The sequence below is a fragment of the Mirounga leonina genome, unplaced genomic scaffold (assembly GCF_011800145.1).
Source record: "Mirounga leonina isolate KUSES-001 unplaced genomic scaffold, KU_Mleo_1.0 Mir_150, whole genome shotgun sequence".
Lineage (NCBI taxonomy): Eukaryota > Metazoa > Chordata > Mammalia > Carnivora > Phocidae > Mirounga > Mirounga leonina.
This window is the reverse complement of record NW_023270374.1, coordinates 28200297-28217112: the sequence shown is the minus strand read 5'-3', so window position 1 is coordinate 28217112 and position 16816 is coordinate 28200297. Positions and strand designations below refer to the sequence as shown.

At 49.3% G+C, this 16816-nt stretch overlaps 1 protein-coding gene across 3 annotated transcripts in view; it reads left to right on the top strand.

The window, feature by feature from the left end:
• Positions 1–16816, top strand: part of SOGA1 (suppressor of glucose, autophagy associated 1) — a 67600-nt gene that overhangs the window by 25314 nt on the left and 25470 nt on the right. For 2 of the 3 annotated variants that reach the window (XM_035006262.1, XM_035006261.1), the window contains exons 4-6: positions 11492–11554; positions 12213–13400; positions 14568–14708. In XM_035006262.1, coding sequence (XP_034862153.1) covers positions 11492–11554; positions 12213–13400; positions 14568–14708 — 1392 coding nt within the window. The remainder of the gene's footprint in view (positions 1–11491; positions 11555–12212; positions 13401–14567; positions 14709–16816) is intronic. The other variant, XM_035006263.1, reaches the window with a different exon arrangement.

Sequence of the window (16816 nt, the reverse complement as noted above, 5' to 3'; positions counted from 1 at the left end):
GAACCGCCACCGTGGGAGGATTAACTAAGGAAGCATTCCACGGTATCCAGCGTGGGGCCGGGCCCTCTGCCTCGGTTTCCTCACCTACAGAACGGGACAGTGATGCCCTGAGTGTTGTGAGGACTGGCTGGGATAACTTGTGTGCACATGCTTTAAGGGCTGCATTTGGTGTGAAGGCAGTGCTGGGGCCGGGCCTCTGGCCAGCCTCTGGCCAGCCTCTCAACACACAGATTTTAGGACGTTAGACGCTTCCTGAATGTGGCCCCCAGGCACTAGCTTGTCTTTGCTCATATGAGTCCTTCCACTTGCCTTCTGCTGTGTGTTGGGAGTGCAGCATGTTAGGTACCGTGCTAGACAGTTTACCTCAACAATTTCCATAAAGGCCCAGTGAGGTTGTGATTATACCCATTTTATGGATGAGGAAACAGCCCCTGAGAGAAGGAGGGATGTCCTCAAGGTCACACAGGGCCCAGTGGGCTCGCAGAATGCCTCTTGAAAGCCGTCAGCCTAGGTGACCCCTAGGGGCTGGAATCCTCCAGAATTCAGGGGTCTGTGTTCCAGCCAGCCCCGGGTGGCTTCTGACCACAGAGGCACAGCTGGACCTCAGCTATCTGGCTGCTCACGAGGGTATCCTAGGATTGCACGTTGTTCTAGGGCATTCCTCACCTTCCCCGAGGGCAGGCGTGCCAGTGTTCCAGGCCTGAGACACCACAGCCCTGAAGCCAGAACAGTCCTCCGGCTGCCCTTCCTCCTGGGCATGTTGGCGTGACGTGCCAATGGCTTCTCAGTGTAGAGACAGGGGGCATTTGCTGCTAAGGGCTGCCGTGGGGCCCTGCTCTGCTCCAGGGCTGGGTGGGAGGCCCCCTCTCTCAGGCAGCCTCCTGCCAACCCCCACCCCCACCCCCGTGGCCTGGCCCGCGGCACAGGGGGCTGTCTTCACACATCTCATTGTTGCCACCCTTGATAGTGGAAAGGGGAGACAGTTTCAGAGAGTGCCTTAAAGCTTAGCATGTTTCTTTTTTGTTCTTTAAAGATTAATTTATTTAATTGAGAGAGAGAGAGTGTGCATGAGCAGGGGGAGGGGCAGAGGGACAGGGAGAGAAGCAGACTCCTCACTGAGCACATGCGGAGCTCAATCTTAGGACCCTGAGATTATGACCCAAGCCCAAATCAAGAGTCAGACACTTAACCGACTGAGCCACCCAGGTGCCTCAAACTCAGCATGTTTCTATTGTAAAGGAGAGGAAACTGAGGCCCAGAGGGGGACAGCTTGCCTGACTTCACCCCCCCTTTCTTGGCAGAGATGTGGCTGAGATCCCAAAGCCGTGTCCCCTCTAAGTCTCCGTTTCTTCATCTGTGACATCGGGATAATAACAGTACCCAGCTCACGAGGTTGTTTATGACCAGCAATAAGCTTGGGTAACCATAGAAAACTATGAAGAAGTTAAAAAGAATAAAGTAGTATGGCAATTCCTGAACAAATTAAACATGCAATTATTATATGAGCCAGGAGTTCCACTTTGGGATTTATGCCCCAAGGAATGGAAAGCAGGGACATGAACAGATATTTGTACCCCTCTGTTCCAAGCAGCATTATTCATAATAGGCAAAAGGTAGAAGCAACCCAAATATCCATCAATGTATATATATATATACAGTGGACTCTTGGTAAGCTTTGAGAAGGAATGAAATTCTGACACATGCTGCACCATGGATGAACCTTGAAGACCTGATGCTAAGTGAAATAAGCCAGCCCCCAATGGACCAGTAGTATATGGTTCCACATAGAGGACATACTTAGGGTAGTCCAAATTCACAGAGACAGAAAGCAGGGCAGAGGTAGCCAGGTGCTGGAGAGAGGAGGGAGTGGGGAATTGGTATTCAGTGGGTATAGAGTTTCAGTTTAGGATAATAAAAAAGTTCTAGAGATGAATAGTGGTTGTTTGACAAAGTGAATGCACCTAATGCCACTGAAATATATACTTGAAAGTGACTAGAAATGGTAAATTTCATGTTATGTATACTTTAGCACAGTTAAAAAAAAGAATAAGGGGGCGCCTGGGTGGCTCAGTCGTTAAGCGTCTGCCTTCGGCTCAGGTCATGATCCCAGGGTCCTGGGGTCGAGTCCCACATCAGGCTCCCTGCTCGGCAGGAAGCCTGCTTCTCCCTCTCCCACTCCCCCTGCTTGTGTTTCTGCTCTCGCTATCTCTCTCTCTGTCAAATAAATAAATAAAATCTTTAAAAAAAAAAAAAAAAGAATGAGGTAGATATATAAATACTGATGCTGAAAGATCTCTAATAGGAAAAGAAAGAGAGATACATACACACACACACACACATATATATGTATATGTATCGTGCAATCCCACTAATTATTTTGAAAAGGCATACAGAACAGGCTGGTTTTGGGGCATGTATATGTGCAAATGTATAGCAAAGGTGTGGAGGAAAATCCACTGAACTAAGGAGTGAGAGATGGGAATAGCATGGGGGAAATGACTTTGCTTTGTATTCTTTTAATGAATGCTGTAGTTAGGTGGGTTTTGGTGGCGGGTTTATTTGTGAAATTTGAAATGTAGTCAAGCATGTATACAGCCCTTTGTGGTGCCAGGCACACAGTAGGTGCTCAAGAAACACTAGTTCACTTCCCCTAGGAAGGCGATGTCAGCAAGGCAGGTCTGGCCCTCCCTGGCATGCCCCTTGGTGTCTCAGGATCCGGGCAAGGGGGTGTGGCCCTGTATTTCTTTGCTGATCGCCTTCTCCCCCTCCTCCTTCCTGACATCGTTTCCTTGGAGATGAGGATCCCTTAGCAGTTCTGCCAGAGCTGCCGGAGTCCCATCATCCAGATCTGCCTTTGCCATCCTGACAGGTTGCTGTGGCGATCCTGTCACCCAGCTGGGAACAGGAGCCCCTGGCCTGAGCTGATGTGGTTGCCATGGCGATCGCTCTTCACTGTAGAGAAGGGAGGGTGGCCAGCCCCAGCTGCCCTCTGCGGTGGTTCTGTTGGGCAGCTGGGCTGCAGTTCAAGAATCGTAACACCAGCCTCCCCCTCGTCCAGTATCAGTCCCCCGTTCTTGTGTTTTAGGCAGAAAGCCAACATGAGTGTTGACGTGATGTATTAGAATATAGCTGCTGGGTCTGAGTGCTGGCTCTGTACCAGGCACCACACCAAGCATTTGGTATACCTCCTCGTGCTGTGAAACCAACAGCCTCCCAACATGCCTAGTGTTGTTATCCTCATTTTATAGGTGGTACGCTTCTCGACAGTATTTTAATTGTGATATAATTCACATCCTATTAAAGTCACCATGTTAAAATGTCAAATGTAATGGTTTTTAATATATTCATAGTGTTGTACGTCCATCACCATGATCTAAATCTAGACTATTTCCATTGTCCCTGAAAGAAACCCCGTACCTGTTAGCAGTCACTCCCCATTCCCCCTGCCCTCCAGCCCCTGGCAACTGCTAATCTACACTCTGTCTCTGTGGATTTGCCTATTCTGGACATTTCATACAAATGGAATCGTGCAATATGTGATTTTTTTGTGACTGGCTTCTTTCACACAGCATCAGGTTTTCAAGGTTCATCTATGTTGAAGCATGTGTCAGTACTCATTACTTTTTTTTTTTTTTAAAGATTTTATTTATTTATTTGAGACAGAGAGAATGAGAGAGAGAGAGCACATGAGAGGGGGGAGGGTCAGAGGGAGAAGCAGACTCCCTGCCGAGCAGGGAGCCCGATGCGGGACTTGATCCCGGGACTCCAGGATCATGACCTGAGCCGAAAGCAGTCGCTTAACCAACTGAGCCACCCAGGCGCCCAGTACTCATTACTTTTTTTAAAAAATTTTTTGAAAAGATTTTATTTATTTGTCAGAGAGAGAGAGCGCGAGCGTCAGGGAGAGGGAGAAGCAGGCTTCCTGCTGAGCAGGGAGCCCGATGTGGGACTCGATCCCAGGACCCTGGGATCATGACCCGAGCCGAAGGCAGACACTTAACCAACTGAGCCACCCAGGCGGCCCAGTACTTCATTCCTTTTAATGGTCAAATAATAATCCATTGTGTGGATAGACATTTTGTTTGTCCACTCATCAGTTGATGGACATTTGGGTTGTTTCCACCTTCTGACTAGTCTGAGTGATGCTGCTGGGTACATTTGCATACAGGTTTTGGATGTTCATCTGTGTTCGGTTCTCTTGGGTGTATACCAAGGAGTGGACTGCTGCATAGAGATGGGACTGGGGAAAGACAAAGATGGGATTCTAACCCAGGACTCTCTATCTCCCAAAGTCACCCCGACTCTTAGGTGCCGCCCCACCCTCTTCACCCTATCCAGGTACCTCCCTAGGGCCCTGCTGTGTTTTCAGAACCTCCAAAGGGGCTGCTCACGTCAGGGAGTGAGTCCCTCCGTCTCTAGCGCGGGCTTCTTGTCCTGATTCCCACTCCGATGGGGTAGGCAGGGTGCCGACCTTGGCATCAGATCACCCAGGTTCGAATCTTGGTTCTGCTGGGGGTGTCATCTGATGCAGCCGGGCTGTGGTTTGTGTGGTTTAGGGGAAACTCGAATCTGGAGTCACACGGGCCTGAGTTTGAATGCTGGCCTTGCCGCTCACTTGCCAATGACTGTGCTACTGGGCAAATCGTGTAACTGTTCCAGGGCTCAGTTTGTTCACTTATAAGACAGGAATACGAATCCCTGCTTCTCAGAGACAAGCAGGTGAAGTGCTTAGCAAGGCGCGATCCGTGTCAGGCTGCCTCTTGCCCGTGGAAGGAGCATTTACATCGCAAGTCATGCCTGCAATTGTCAGTGTGTGCCCCAGTGACTTCTGATTTGGGGCTCACGTCTAAACCAGTCTTTGTGGGCGCCTGGGTGGCTCAGTCGGTTAGACGACTGCCTTCGGCTCAGGTCATGATCCCAGGGTCCTAGGATCGAGTCCTGCATCGGGCTCCCTGCTCTGCGTGGAGCCTGCTTCTCCCTCTCCCACTCCCCCTGCTTGTGTTCCCTCTCTCGCTGTGTCTCTCTCTGTCAAATAAATAAATAAAATCTTTAAAAAAAATAATAAACCAGTCTTTGCTTCCTCCCCCCAGATGATCTCCCCTTAGCCCGGGTCACTCGGCTCTAACTACTTCAGCTGCTCTGGAGGAAGAATGCCTCAGTCTTCGAGACGCACCCCCATCCCAGGTCCCCTCTAGAGTAAATTTTGGACACACAGCACAGGCTGTGTTTTCAGTGAGACCCTTTCAAACATCCCCTCCATATTTGGTGAGACTTTGCCCGGCTGTTTTGGCAGCAGGTTCATTCTATTCCTTGAAGGTTGGTCTTTGTTTCCTGGCAGGACGGAAGCAGGGAAGGTGTTTGAGCGCAGGGGGCCCCTGCAGAGCTGTGCTCAGGCAGCATCTCTGTGCGCGCTGGAGGTGCGGGGGACACGATCTACCAGTCTCCTAGGGAAGGACAAGGGAGGCCATAGCTCCTGCTCCTACTAGGAGCTGTTAGACCAAGGATGCTTAGAGGCGCCACCCTGGCTGCTCAAAGGTGGCCTTGTGAGTTGCTGGTAGGTGGGGAAGCCCCTGATGTGTGCCAGGCCAAAGAATGTGCCCTTGGGGTCTGGCACTTAGCAACCGGCATTCTTGTTGGTGTCTGGGACCGCCCTGCCCTGCCCCTCCCTTCCCACTCTCCTGAGGCCTGGGGCCAGAACATCTGCCCCTGGGGGCTCTACCAAGGGGCTCTGACAGGCCCTGGCTCCCTGGAGGGGCACCGCAGCCCCCCAGGCCGCCTGGCCAGCTGCTGTCCTGCAGAGGGGAGGAGGTCTTTGTGCTCTGTGAGCCTGCCTTGTTTTCCCTCCAGAGCTGAAGGGTGGTGTGGGAGCCCAAATGGCTTAGATGGGGGGACAGCGCAGGGCGGTCCCAGACACCAACTAGAATGCGGGGGGGGTCAGTTCCAACCAGAAAAGGCTGGAGTTACTCTGGTCCTGAAAGGGTTTGCTGCTCTGGCCCCTCTTCGCTGCCTACTGCCCTCCCTTCCCCGGGGAAGTTCATGGCTCTCAGAGCTTCCTCTCTGCCGGTTGGAAAGGTGTCCAGTGACTTTTCTTGGGAAAGTATATTAAAAACATCTCACTATGGGGCGCCTGGGTGGCTCAGATGGTTAAGCGTCTGCCTTCGGCTCAGGTCATGATCCCAGAGTCCTGGGATCGAGTCCCGCATCGGGCTCCCTGCTCCTTGGGAGCCTGCTTCTCTCTCTCTCTCTCTCTGTCTCTCATGAATAAATAAATAAAATCTTTAAAAAAAAAAGAATGAAAAAAAAAACATCTCACTATGATTTTCCCCCTCCACCCGACAGGTTATATATAGGCTTAATAGAGGAAGACTAATAGAAAAAAATACAAGTAAGTGATAAGGAGGAAAAATTCACCTGTAATCCAGTTTTCAGAGGAAGTTACTCTGAGTAATTATCAAATTATTATTTGGGAGGGGCGTATACTTCCAATACATTTTTCTATTTATATGCACACACGTATTGAAATGTATAGGTCTATATGCATATTTTTTTCCCCTAACAGAAGCTCAGTGAAGCAAAAATATCACTACAAAAGCACATCAGTGCAGGCCCAGCCTACCACTAAGGATGCGTATGTCAGACTCCAGGTGTATTGGTTTGTCTCGGCAGGAAAACTGGGGACTTGGGTTCACTGTATTCCTTTTTGTGATTTTTTTTTTTTTTTGAAGTGTAGTTGACACACAACGTGACATTGATTTCAGGTGTACGACATAGTGATTCAACAAGTCTACACATTATGCTGTGCTCACCGTAAGTGTAGCTACCATCTCTCTCCAGGCAACCCTATTGACTGTATTCCCTATGCTGTACCTTTCATCCCTGAGACCTATTCATTCCATAACTGAAAGCCTAGGTGTCTCACTCCCCTTCCCCCACTTGGCCCCCCTTCCCCCATTTTTGTGGTTTTGAAGTTTGAACAATGTGAATGTGTTATCCACAAAATAATAGAAATAATAACCCTACATAAAAAAGAAGAGGGAAGCCTCTCTTAACCACCCCCCTCAATTCTGCTCCTGACTCAGCTTAACCCATGGTTAGCAAGTTGGTTTGTATCTTTTTAGGCTTTTCTCTATGTTCACACAATGTGTATTTCTCTATGTATTTTTAGAAATGAAGATGGGATTGTATTGTATCCATGGTTTCTGTAACATGTAGAATAATGTAGCATGAACACAGACTTTTTAAAAATGCTGGATGTTTGCGGTTTTCTTCTGCCTAAGGTGCTTATTATAAAAATCAAAGATCATAGAGTCAAGTAAACATAGGAAGGAAAGAAAGTCTAAAAGAGCCCCATCTATTTCAGTATTTTAAACACAGAGCCAAAGGTTGAGAAGGAGCTCCAGCTGGCTGTCAGCTGTGGTCACACTCAGGGTGGGGAGGAGAATGGCTGGCGGTGGGGGGGGGGGCGCTTCTGATTTGTCAGCGTGGTGTAGATTTATAGTGAGAATATATTTTTGTATATTAATTTTTAGAAAATTTTGTAATGAAAAAAATTTTAAAGGAAAAGCTGGAGAACTATGTCCCACCCCACCCCCCAAAAATGTGGGGGAAGAAGTAGGCCAAGTGTAAGTTTGCTGTATTCCCATTGTGAACAGCCTGATAATATATTCTTCAGACCTTCCCCAGCCTGTGTGCATGCACACACACACACCCACACCCACACACCCACATACCCACGCACACCCCTTATTTCTATAACAATGGTAACATGCTCTAGGTTTTTTTTTTTAATAACAGCTTTATTGAGATATAATTCACATGCGATAAAGTTTGTCTTTCTAAAGTATACAGTTCAGTGATTTTGTAGAATATTCAGAGTTGTACAACCTTCACCACTTTCTCGGTCCAGAACATTTTCATCGCCCCAACAAGAAACCCCAAGCCCATCAACAGTCACTCCCCAGCCACTCCGCGGCCTTGCCCAGCCCCTGGGCAACCACTAATCTACTTTCTGCCATTATGGATTTGCCTATTATGGACATTTTATGTAAATGGTATCCTACATTGTGTGGCCTTTTGTGACTGGCTTCTTTCACTTAGCATGAACATTTTCAAGATACATGTGGTATCAAGTATGAGTACTTCATTTTCTTCGGTGGCTGAGCGATATTCCCTCGTGTGGATATACCACATTTTGTTTGTCCATTTATCAGTTGGTGGACATTTGGGTTGTGGGTTTTGTTGCGCGAGTTCCTTCTTTTCCTTACCAAGATGTCTTAGAGACTTCACCATGTCTGGAAATCTCACTCCCCTCCGTCCTTTGTAAAAAGTCTTTATATGATTTCATTCCTTTATATGTGGTGGCTGGGACCTCCTAGTGCGCTGGCCCCCTGTCACCCCATTTCCTCCCTCCAGGGAGTCTGCAGTGCTTGAAGAGGCTGTGGTCACCTGAAGCGGCTCAGTTTTGTAGGGAGAGGAAGGGGTTCGCCCAGGATCATAACCTCAGTGTTGTGGGGTTGCCAGAGTTCAGCTCCCAGCTGAGGCCACCCTTACCCCTCAGCTTGTGCTAAGCCAGCCCTGGATCTGCAAGCCTGACCAGCTGTCCCCAGAGCCCCCACCTCACCACTCACTCCATGCCCATGTGTCCCTCTGAGCAACCCCTTCCCAGGCGCCATTTGTGGGAGGGGCTGTTTGTGGGGGGAACCTGTTTTGTGGCATCACCCCATTTCCTACCTTCTCCTCCTCAATTTTGAAAGATCCCAGATCAGCCCTTCTCAAATACTGGCTCTTCGCTCTTGGCACCCAGCATCTGAAATATCAGCCTCTGTCTTCCTGCCTCATTTGAATTTCAAAAGGTCTCTTTAGGATTTGATTGGGCTCCAAGATATACTTCAGACCCCAGCTGGAGTTCATTTCCCTGGCTCTCTGGTTCCAGCCTGGGCTGCGCAATAGAATCAACCTGGGAAGCTGCTTAAAAATACCGATGCCTGGGACCCACCCTGGACCAGTTATAGCAGAATCTCTGGGACCTGGAGGATCAGCATTTTTTTGTTTAACTTCCCCCAGCTAATTCTGATGTGCGCCCGGGGTTGAGAACCACTGTGCTCCCTCCACTCTGGCCCTCATCAAGGAAGGCACATTTTTTCCTTCCCAAGTCTTGGGAACTATATCAAGAGCTTGGTCAAGAACTGGCCCCAGGTCAGCTATGGATTTGCTGTGGGACCTTTCTCCCCCACCTTCAGCGAGGTGGGGGCTTGGATTAGGTCAGTGGTTCTTACCTTCAGGGATGGGTGTGAGAGGTGGGGGGCTAGGGAAGGATGTATTCAAACACCTGGGAGCATTCTCAAAAAATACTTGTTGAACTTGAAAAGTCAAAGGCAACCTAAGTGTGGTTTTATACACTAATAAATCATCCGTCTCATGGGAAGGAGTGTTCAATAGACTCATGCATCTAACTGAATGACTTATATTTTTTTTCTTTTTTTTTAAAGATTTTATTTATTTATTTGACACAGAGAGAGTGAGCACAAGTAGGCAGAGCGGCTGGCAGAGGGAGAGGGAGAAGCAGACTCCCCGCTGAGCAGGAAGCCCGACGTGGGGCTCGATCCCAGGACTCTGGGATCACGACCTGAGCTGAAGGCAGACGTTTAACTGACTGAGCCACCCAGGCGCCCCTAACTGAATGACTTTTAAAATTTATTTAAAAAAAAATATAAGGGGTGCCTGAGTGGCTCAGTTGGTTAAGCGTCTGCCTTCAGCTCAGGTCACGATCCCAGGGTCCTGGGATCAATCCCCACGTCGGACTCCCTGCTCAGTGGGGAGACTGCTTCTCACTCTCCCTCTGACTGCCACTCTCTCTGTCAAATAAATAAATAAAATCTTTGAAAGGTTTTTTTAAAGATTTTATTTATTTATTAGAGCACAGGGGCAGAGGGAGAGGGAGAGAATCTCAAGCATACTCCCCACTGAGCGTGTTGTGGGGGATGGGGGGGGAGCTCGATCCCATGACCTTGAGATCATGACCTGAGCTGAAATCAAGAGTCTGTCTCTTAACCAACTGAGCCACCCAGGCACGCCCTGAATGACTTTTTTAAACATCAAGAAACTTTAGTAAAAATTATTGTAACATTTCCTCAAGTTCCCCTCCATAGGGCTTGTGCCATTTTGCTTTCTTCCCAGTTGTATAGGACTTTTCCGCCTTCTCCATAGCTTCACCAGTAGAATGTATTGTCAGATGTTTGGATTTTTGCCAATCAGATAGGTGAGAAATGGTATCTGGGTGTAGTTTTAATTTGCATTTCTCCTTGAATAGGGTTGAAATCTTCCTATGGTTACAAACCATTTGCCTTTCTTTTCCTGTGAACAGTTTTCATATCTCTAGCACATTTTAATATAGGTTTGTTGGCCTTTTTGTTTTCTGTTTTATGAAGCTCTTTATGTATTTAGGATATTAAACCCTTTGTCAGTGCAATAAATTGCAAATTTTTTTCCCAGCATCATTTATAATTCTACTTTCTTAGGGTACTTTTTTCCTGTGTAGAATTTGCTTATCCAATTAAAAGTATCAATTTCTAAAAAAAAAAAATCAGTTTCTTTCCGTATCAGTTCTGGATTTTTGAATTATGATTATGATAGCATTGTTTTACATGAAAACTTACCATTTAAATTGTGAAAAATCGAGCAGTCCCTCCTGTGTAATTGTGATGTTTTACCCATTTGCATTTTGTTTATTAGTATACATTCCGAATTAAAGTCCATGAGGACAGGATTCCCCCTGAAATGGAGATTTGCCTGCTTATGGAAGAGTCCCCTTGGGGATAATGCCACCAAGGAGCCTCAGAGCATTCACACCAATGGCCTCAGCCCATCCCATGGGGAGCTCTGGAGCTGGGACGGCTGTTTAGAGTTGTTCTGAGTTGAGGCAGGAGGCCATGGACCAGTCATTGCATGTGGGCTCCCCCTAGGGAGGGCATATGACCTTGAATGAGGGGGCTGCCCTCAGCCAGTGGGATCATTTAGGTCTTAGTTGGGGGAACAAGTCCCCTAGTTCTGAGGAGGCGGGGATATGGGTGGAGCACCACAGCATCCTCCCCCGGTACCCTGTCTGGCTTGGTCACCACTGTGTCCTCTATGCCTAGCCCCACCTGGCACATAATAGGTACTCAGGAAATCCTTGGTGAATGAATGCAAGACACAGAAGAGAAACCCAGATTTCTGGGTCTTGGCCCAGGCCAACTGGATCATAACATAGGGGTGGGAGGTGGGGGGGATCCCTGGCAGGTGTGATCAGAGTCCTCATGTGCTTCTGGCCCACTGGGTGTTCTTGAGGACCCCTCTGGCTCGGGTGTTGGTGTTGGTCAAAGCCTGGACGTGGCTGGGCTAGGCTGGGCAAGGAGGAGGCCCTTGGTGGAAGCCCAGGCACCTTGACTATTCTTTGATGCCCATCAGCCCCATGAGCTTTCAGTTTTGTGTGTTTTTGTTTTTTAATTTCTAGCATTCCTTGAAGAAAAGAGGAACCCGCTCCCTGGGGAAGACAGACAAGAAGACTTCGGTGCAGGTATTTCCTGGCAGCCCCCACAGCCCCCACAGGCAAGTTTGGAATCTGAAGGGCCAGGCCTAACTCCCAAGTGGCCTGGGAAGCCCACTTCTCCCCAGCTTCAACCCCGCCCTCCTCTTTTTCATTTTCTTGGCTTCGATGCTCATTTCACTTCCCAAAACAATGCCCTGAGCCCATGGTTCTCACACTGGCAGATGGATAAAGTGCTATATACAGATGTAGCGCAGGTCAGTCATAGAGTACAGTTAGCTTCTCGTGGTCCTGGATTGTCAGTGTGCCTGGCCCTTTTCCTTCATTATCTCATTGAATCCTCCCCGTGGCTCCATAAGGAAGGGAGTGTTACTGCCCCATTTTACAGATGAGGAAACTATAGTAGTAAGGGTAGCAGCAGTGGCAGCGACAGTTGCCTGGCAGGATGTCGCCTACTCCAGGAAGCCCTCCAGGATTCCCCAGGCTGTGCGGTGCTCCATCTTTGCTGCAATGTCAAGGAGGTCTCCCTCTCTGCTTCCCCTGCTCCTCAAGAGTCAGGCCCTTGTCCGGTTCATTCCTGTGTCCCCCAGCACGTAATTAGTGCTCCCCAAAATGCAGCGGCTGGTACTGAGCCTCGCGTGGCTAACCCTCGTGGGTCCTGTCTGTCCCCGTGCCCGTTGGGCTGCAGGAGGACAGCGCGGACCTGAAGTGCCAGCTGCACTTTGCAAAGGAGGAGTCAGCCCTCATGTGCAAGAAGCTCACCAAGCTCGCCAAGGAGAACGACAGCATGAAAGAGGAGCTGCTCAAGTACCGCTCGCTCTACGGCGACCTGGACAGCGCCCTGTCCGCCGAGGAGCTGGCCGATGCGCCCCACTCCCGGGAGACCGAGCTGAAGGTGCACCTGAAGCTGGTGGAGGAGGAAGCCAACCTGCTGAGCCGCCGCATCGTGGAGCTGGAGGTGGAAAACCGAGGCCTGCGGGCGGAGATGGATGACATGAAGGATCACGGCGGCGGCGGAGGCGGCGGCGGCGCGGAGGCGCGCCTGGCCTTCTCGGCGCTGGGGGGCGGCGAGTGCGGGGAAAGCCTGGCGGAGCTGCGGCGACACCTGCAGTTTGTGGAGGAGGAGGCCGAGCTGCTCCGGCGCTCCTCGGCAGAGCTGGAGGAGCAGAACAAGCTGCTGCTCACCGAGCTGGCCAAGTACCGCTCGGAGCACGAGCTGGACGTGACGCTGTCAGAGGACAGCTGCTCCGTGCTCAGCGAGCCCTCGCAGGAGGAGCTGACAGCCGCCAAGCTGCAGATCGGCGAGCTCAGCGGCAAGGTCAAGAAGCTGCAGTACGAGAACCGGGTGCTGCTCTCCAACCTCCAGCGCTGTGATCTTGCCTCCTGCCAGAGCACGCGGCCCATGCTGGAGACGGACGCCGAGGCCGGGGACTCTGCCCAGTGTGTGCCCGCGGCTCTTGGCGAGGCCCACGGCCCCCACGCTGCCCGGCTCTGCAGAGCCAGGGAGGCCGAGGCGCTGCCTGGGCTGAGGGAGCAGGCCGCCCTGGTCAGCAAGGCCATCGATGTCCTGGTAGCCGACGCCAACGGCTTCTCGGCCGGCCTCCGCCTGTACCTGGACAACGAGTGTGCTGACTTTCGGCTGCTTGAGGCCCCTGACAACAGCGAGGGTCCCAGGGACACCAAGCTCATCCATGCCATCCTGGTGCGGCTGAGCATGCTCCAGCAGGAGCTCAATGCCTTCACGCGGAAGGCGGACGCCGTGGTCGGGAGCTCTGCCAAGGAGCAGCCAGAGCCCTTCCCCGCGCTGCCTGCCTTGGGCTCCCAGGGGCCCTCCAAGGAGATTCTTTTGGCCAAAGACCTTGGCTCAGACTTCCAGGTAAGATGTCCCCGTCACGGGCCCTGTTACTTTTCTTGTTAGAAACTTTTCACCAAATCACACATAGGACAGAGAAGCACACAGCCCACGAGTGTACAGCTGAGTGAGTTTTCCCGAGGGGAGCACGATGGTGTCATCACCACCCAGAACATGACCATGTCATCATCACAGCATGCCCTTTGAAGTCTTTCTCTACATAGCCTCTCGTGGACTTGTTTTTCACCCAGCTTGTTTTATGTGATACCTGCTGTTACCACACAACTGATTTTTCTTGTGTAACGTGTAGTGGTTCATGCGCTTAACACTGCTGTATGTATTGTTTGTATGCTTTTTGTGCTTGGTGCTGGAGCAAAACCAGACCTGATTCCTGCCTCCGGGGAAGAAAGATGTTAATCAAAATATCAGGCCACTGAATGACACTGAATGACAAACGGATATGAGAGCTCTCAGGGAAGGGCACTTGGTTCTGTGAACAAGCAACTTGACCTCGTCTCTGGGTCAAGGAAGGCCTCTGATCTGAGCTGAGATCAGAAGGGTAGATTAACAGGGAAAGAGTGTTGTAAGCAGAGGGAATAGCCCATGAGAAGGCATCATAGCTGGAAGGAGCATGGCGTGCCCAAGGACAAAGGGAAGGAGGGTGGCTGGGTTGCAGGGAGCATCTTCATCCGGAGAACAATGGGAGGGGTCTTCCCATGTCTGTACAGAGATTTCGCTCTTTCTTTTCGACAACTACACGGTGTAGTTGTGCCATAATTTCTGTGCCCTGCTGATCTGGCTTGATCTTGCTTTTCTAAGCAGGCAGACACCCCTCCCCCCCATGTTAAGTCTCCCCCTTGGTTCTTCTTGAGGTAGGAATGAGCTGGGGCCATACATGTGGTAGGACCATTGAGCCTGGCTCAGAAGGTTTGTGCACAAGACAGACATACACAGGATCAGGGTTGTCACTCACCACCTAGCTACTCATTCATCCTTTCGACAGATACTCACTGAGTAGTTGTAGGCCTAGGTCTGGGCTGCAGAGATGAATCCACTGAGGCCCCAGCCCTCAAGTGGGTGGTCAGAGCCTCTTTTAGAGCCCAGGGCCTAGGGTGGGGGCTGCTTCTGGCACCCCCTGGGCCCCTCCCCATAGTTACCTTTGGTCTCTTCTGCCTGTGCCTCTGGGTGCAGCCGCCTGACTTCAGGGATCTGCCGGAATGGGAGCCCAGGATACGAGAGCCCTTCCGCAGTGGTGACTTGGACTCCAAGCCTGACCCCGGCCGGAACTTCAGGCCTTACCGAGCCGAAGACAATGATTCCTACGCCTCTGAGGTGGGCCTAGGCCTGATCGAGCGAGGGGGAGGGCAGGAGGAGAATGGCTGGGGCCTCCCAGAGGCTGGGCGATCCGTGGAGAAGCTTAGCTGGTGATGATGTGGGTTTTGAGTATTCCATTTGGTTCCATGCTTCCTGGCAACGAGGACTAAAAGGGAGACAAGGAAGTTTGGGCCCTTCTCTTGGCCTGATAAAAGGAAGCTTATAAACTCACTTGAAGAAATGGATTTTGTTTTACTATACTAAATTTCACTGGGAATTTAATAATTTATGTCATTTAATGAAACCACTCATTTCTTTAGCAGGAGCACAGCAATCTTTACAGTCAGGCTGATTGGGTTCAAATTGTGGAACTGCTATATACTGGCTGTGAGATTGTAGACAAGTCACTTGACCTCTCTGATCTCCATTTTCTCACCTTTACAATAAAGGTGATCCCTCAGAGGGCTGTTGAAAGGATTAAATGCATGAAAAGCCTTATTAAAGCCTGGTCCCTGTTGGGTGAGGAGGAGGAGGAAGATGACAAATCTCAGGGCCTCAGGGGACCCACCAGTGTGGCTTTGTGGCCTTAGGCATGTTCCCATTCTCCAGCTGCACCTTCCCCATTTGTAACATGGGAGGATTCAAGTGGATAGAGGCTGTAGAATTTCAAGGATTCCCTGGTCCTTGAGAATTCCTGGTGGTTCTGAGCCCCTCCCAAGCCTTTTGAGTCTCTACCAGCACTTCCTAACGAACCTGAAGTAGGAAAAGGCTCCTGTGGATGGGATGGAGCCTCTTTGAGGCTCCTGAGCCACGAGAACCTTGTGTGTGCCCCAACCTAAGCAGCCTTTTCTTCTGAATATCCATGGGAAGGCAATTTTGTGGTTCCAGGAAGCCCAGTCTGCAAGTGCCCAGGGGAAGAAGCTCCCTGGAAGCTGATGGCTCAAACTCTCTTAAGTGGACTGAGCTTCCTAGCAGCCATGGCAAAAAGGGAAAAAAAAAAAACAAACCACAACATGAAGTATTTAGTTCTCATTTTCTGAGAAAAGGAGATAGGCCAGCTCACCTGCATGCATTCAATTATTATTTCATTCAGCCATTCTTTACTGAGCAGTTATAATTTGCCAGACTCTGTGTTAGGCACCGAGTCCAAGGAGAACACCAGAGGTAGCTGGGAGTATCCAGCCCTGAAAGGATCTTTAATATAAAATAGGCATACAAGATATACCTTAAGTCAGAATGCCTTCCATTGCCAAGTTTCCATGTTATTGGCTAGATAATAAATGGTTTTTTTTTTTTTTCACAGAGGGACATCTTGCTGTGCCTGGGAAGGTTTGATGTAGGAGTGGCAGATGACATTTCTTTTTTTTTTTTTTTCCTGCTTAACATGACAGCATAAACATTTCCCTCTGTTACTAGAAATACTTAAAAAAAATTTAAATTGAAGTATAACATGCATAGAAAAGCACTTGTAAGTGGACAGATCAAATGACTTTTACAAACTGAACACTCCTATGTAATCAGCGAGCACATTAACAAGCAGAGCCTGACCTGTCCTTGACGCCTCCCTTCTGGTCCCCGTCCAGTCGTCATCCTGACTTCTAACAGAATACATTAGTTTTCCCTGTTTAGCTACAAATACTTATAAACACAATTTCCCCTCAATGCATATAGAGTTTTACTGTCTTTTTCTTAAGATTTTATTATGTAGACCTCATAAGCAACAAATAACTACAGCAAAATCCCTAAGCAGCATTGCATAAAGATATAAAGAAGGAAGTCAAGATCACGAGCTTGTCAGTTAACCACTGTTCACATTTAAGTGTGTGTGTCCATGTCCCTTCTGTTTTTCTATTGAGGTATATATCTTTTCTAATTTTTTATTGAAGTATAACATAATAATATACGTGCAATAAAGGACACTATCCTTAAGTGTACAGTTGAATGGACTTTTATGTATGTATAGACCTGTTAACCACATCTATTTTTGTTTTTTTTTAAGATTTTTATTTATTTATTTATTTGAGAGAGAGAATGAGATAGAGAGAGCATGAGAGGGGGGAGGGTCAGAGGGAGAAGCAGACTCCCTGCTAAGCAGGGAGCCTGATGCGGGACTCGATCCTGGGACT